Source organism: Pteropus vampyrus, unplaced genomic scaffold (genome assembly GCF_000151845.1).
Source record: "Pteropus vampyrus isolate Shadow unplaced genomic scaffold, Pvam_2.0 Scaffold49, whole genome shotgun sequence".
In the NCBI taxonomy this organism is placed as follows: domain Eukaryota; kingdom Metazoa; phylum Chordata; class Mammalia; order Chiroptera; family Pteropodidae; genus Pteropus; species Pteropus vampyrus.
The window spans coordinates 1496890-1501310 of NW_011888830.1; the positions used below are offsets into that span (position 1 = coordinate 1496890).

A 4421-nucleotide genomic window follows, 5' to 3' on the forward strand; every position below is an offset into this window, starting at 1 on the left:
GATTAAGGAAAGGTAACTCGTCTGCAGATCACAGAAACTGAGGACCACACCCCAGCAGCTGCCACTCCTGGAAAGTCCCTCGGTTTTAAGAGGCACTGCTCAGGCCTGCTCTTCGTTCCTACCCATGGAAAGTCCCCCCGTTGTCCTTTCTCACATCTCTGCTCTCTTCCAGGGCAGGATAGCATGTGCCAATGTTCTCAGTGACCTCTATGCAATGGGGGTCACAGAATGTGACAATATGCTGATGCTCCTTGGAATCAGTAATAAAATGACCGACAGGGTAAGTAGGAGATGGGCCAGCTGCTCACTTGTGTGTTGTCTAGGTCACGTCACTTGACTGGTCAGCCCTTTTCTTCCCATCTGTAACGCGAGGAGCCCAGGCCGCATGCCTTCCATATCTCATCCAGCTCTCAGACACTTTTTGGCAGTTATCACTGAAGTAGAACTGAGAGTCTAGCCTATCCACATTCTCATTTCCGCTCCCTGCTTCCCTTTCTCTCTCCTGGGTAGACTGAAGCCAGGACATAAGTGCTCGTTTCAGTAAAGTGTAGGCCTCAGTACTAGCACCTCCGTGCCAGGCCTGTGCACTGGGCTAGCCTTACAGACCCGGGGCTCACGCCCCCCAGGGACAGGCATCCCCCAGGGGCCAGGCGCCCTCCCCTTTGGTTGCTGGTTGGGTCACTCACATGGACAGTGATAGGGCCAGGGTGTCAGATGTGTTCCATGCTTACCCGGCACTGTCTGTGGCCTTCCTAACTGCACCTGTTCTTTGCCCCAGAGATGAATTCCCATTTAGATTATTTTTGAAAAGTGCTTGTTTTTGACCCCAAGAAAGAAGTTTGCCCTGCCTCACAGAAATGGGTTTTCAGAAGGCCCTTTCCTGCCTGCTTTTCTGTGCTCTTGGGCCATCACATGCATGTTGCGGGAGGACATGTGGGTGTGTATTAAACGAGCCTTGGCGTTCTTAAGGACCCTTTAAACTAAAGGCCGGCTCAGATTTCCAGCAGTCTTGTACTCTCCCGGGCACATCCCAGCTTTTACTTCTCTGCTGGGCACCATTCACATGGTGACTTGGCATACCTGCTAGCTTTTGAGAAGATGGCTGCCATGTAAACTGTCTCCTCCTTTCTTCCTGCGGGGTCTGGAAACTTTCAGGACTTCCTTTAGGGTTTTATGATCCTTTTTATATCTATAAGTATAGACTCTTTTCTCGGTTTTGACCTGAATTACATGACTTTTAATTTGTGTCCTTTTAAACCCTAGGAAAGGGATAAAGTGATGCCCCTAATTATACAGGGTTTTAAAGATGCAGCAGAGGAGGCAGGAACGTCTGTAACGGGCGGCCAAACAGTGTTAAACCCCTGGATTGTTTTGGGAGGAGTGGCTACAACTGTCTGCCAGCCCAATGAATTCATCATGTAAGTTGGTTTTATTCTTTGTCACCTGGCCTTGTTCTCTTTCTTAAGATAGATTTATTGAGATAGAATTTGCATCCCATAAGATTCACCCATTGAAAGTATACAGTTCAGTGGTGGTTAGTATATTCACAGGGTTTTGCAGCCATCACCAGAGTTGGTTTTAGAACATTTTCATCACCCTGACAAGAAACTCCCCATCCTGGCTTCTTTCAGTCCACATGCTATTAGCAAAATATTTTCACAGTTCATCTATTTTTGTAGCATGTATCCATTCTTTGTTCTTATTTTTTAAAACTTTCATATCTTTACATAACAAAATCCAACATTTCAGAATATAAACGTCATTGTTTTCTTTGTAGTCAACAAGATTGTGCAACCATCACCATTATCCAATTCCAGAATATTCCATTCACCCCCAAAAAGAAGGCCTGTATTTATAAGCAGTCACTCTGAATTCCCTCCTCCCTCCATCCCACGGAAACCCCCAGTCTGTCTCTGGATTTGCTGATTCTAGCTAGCCCTTTTCCTTTTTGCCCCAAGGTAACCTCCCGGGTTACAGTCCTAACCTTACCACCAGAGTTTGCCTTGAAATATCTCGCTTTTATTATTATTTTCACACAGCTCTAGTATATTGATAGTCTTTGGAAACAAATGACATCATTCTATTTATAGCATTCTTTTTTTGGTAGTTCAATCGCTGAAAATGTCAAATCCTAGAAAATGTGGCATTCCTACACAAGCTGCACTTTTTTTTTCTAAACGAGAAAAGGGCTAGACATTACATGTAGATAGAATCACGTAATACATGGTGTTTTGTGTCTGGCTTCTTTCACTGAGCGTAATGCTGTCAAGAGTCCTCCATGTTGTAGCCTGCACCAGTACTTCATTCCTTTTTATAGCTGGATAATATTCCAGTGTACGGACATATCACAGTTTATCTGTTCATAGGTGGTAGACCTTTGGGTTATTTCTGCCTATTACGAATGACGCTGCTATGAACTTGCATGTGTAAGTTTCTGTGGGCGTATGTTTTGATTCTCTTGGCTGTATGTACCCGAGAAATACCAGATCACGTGGTAACTGTTTAACTTGAGCAACCGTCAGACTGGTTCCCAGCAGCACTGAGGGACAGGGATGCCACGTCTGTCTCCACAGCCTCTTCAGCGTTTGTGTTACCGTGTTCTGAAGAGAGCCATCCCGGTGGGCTCAGGTGTTCTCTCACTGTGGTCTGCTTTGCCTTTCCCTCGTGGTCAGTGATACTGGCAGCTTTTTTGTTGCTTTTTGGCCATCTCAGATCTTTGCCAGAGCAAGCACCATCTCTAGATCTTTGGAGAAGTTTCTCTCAACACAGATTGCCACTTTCCCTGTTTGATATCTCGTCAAGAAAAGCTACCCTGTTCTATTTTCTGAAGGAAGTAGAAACTCCACGTGTTTCTCTTATTTTGTGAGTAGGCACTGACAGGCAGCATGTTCACGTGGCTCAGAACCCAGAAGGTATAAAAGGCTGTACCATGCCATCCCTCCCCGCCCACGTCACCAGTGTCCCTGGAGGCAACTGCTTTGACCAGTCTTTGGTAATCTGGGTGCCAAGTAGGAAACTTATTGGTCAGTCTGAGTTTGAAACTTCGATGCCAAAATCACCAAAATATTAGATCCGCAGTTTGAGCAAATCCCACAGCCTGAGAACCAGTCTTCGTTTCCAGAGTCCTGTTGCCTCAGGAGCATGGCTGACTCGGGGCCTGATGAGGCCTTTGTCTTCGGAGGCTAAGGGTTTGCCTCTGCCTACACTTAGGAGCGGGGCAGTAGATCAAATAGGTAATGGATGGACGCTTCAGTTCTCTTCTAATGTCTTTGTCCCAGCAGTAGTAGCTCCAGAAGCAGGTTGGAAAGCTCTAATTCACGGTGGTATAGTTGGCTTAAATTTAAGTAAGTGTTCTCAGATGCAAATATGTTTTTAGCAGCCTTTTCTTTCTTGTATTTACCGATGGTGAATTTATGGCCTTTATTAATTTGACCAGACCCTGCCCTTGTTCTTTTCTTCAGGCCAGATAACGCAGTGCCTGGGGACGTGCTAGTGCTGACGAAGCCCCTGGGGACGCAAGTGGCCGTGGCCGTGCACCAGTGGCTGGATATTGTGAGTGACCCTGCCTGTGCTGGGGGGCTGGGGAGCTGAACAGAAGTTTTCAGGGTCGTAGTAGTTTTGTTGGAGGGTTTGGAGAGGAGGGCATTCATTTACACGTCAGGCCGAGTATCCCTTTAGTCTGCTAGCTCTGGAGTATGCTTTTACTAGAAGACGCATCTGCTTCTGGTCCACAGCAGAAGCCCTTCCCTTGGACACTTTAACATGTTTCAGGTCTACATCTTCTAAATGTCATCAGCTTGTCTCCTAAAAATGAGCTCCTGGGAACTCAGTATCAGTTATGTCCTTATAGAAATTATAGGAATTGTCCATGTTCTTAATCACAGTTTCATGTATTGAATGCTTAAAGGAGGGAAGCCCCAGCTTGAGGCTTCAGAGAAGCTCTATAAAGAGAATTTGGGAGGCAGTGAGTTTGGTTTATTTGGTGCCAAGATAGTTTTATCTTTCGTATCTTAAACATCACTGAAAAAACAACATGGAGGGGAATGTGTGGAAAGTGCAGAGCTTGGGTGTAAAGAAAGCAGGGTTATTGACACTTTAAATTATGTTAGTCATGAGGTTTTTGATTGTTTTGCCTTTCTAAACTAATTAGTAACTCAGCATTTTGATAAACAATTGTCTCATGGAGAAAGTATCAAGAATATGAAGATATGTATCCTGAGACACTTCTCCACTGAGCCATAATCATACTTCATTTAAGATTTTTCTCATTGCCATAACAACTCAAAAATTAATACGATTGTGGTATAGTTCACATATCTTGGTGCTTTTAATTTCTGCAACTGTCATCTGAAACTACCAGTCCTGATAAACAGTTGAAAAAGAAGAATAATTTTATTATTCATCAACCAAGTATGTTAGCT

At 44.7% G+C, this 4421-nt stretch overlaps 1 protein-coding gene across 5 annotated transcripts in view; it reads left to right on the forward strand.

Moving 5' to 3' along the window:
- SEPHS1 (selenophosphate synthetase 1) overlaps nucleotides 1-4421 on the forward strand; it is a 22990-nt gene that overhangs the window by 7838 nt on the left and 10731 nt on the right. For all 5 annotated transcript variants that reach the window (XM_023530332.1, XM_023530331.1, XM_011359605.2 and 2 more), the window contains one exon: nucleotides 3462-3552. In XM_023530332.1, coding sequence (XP_023386100.1) covers nucleotides 3462-3552 — 91 coding nt within the window. The remainder of the gene's footprint in view (nucleotides 1-3461; nucleotides 3553-4421) is intronic.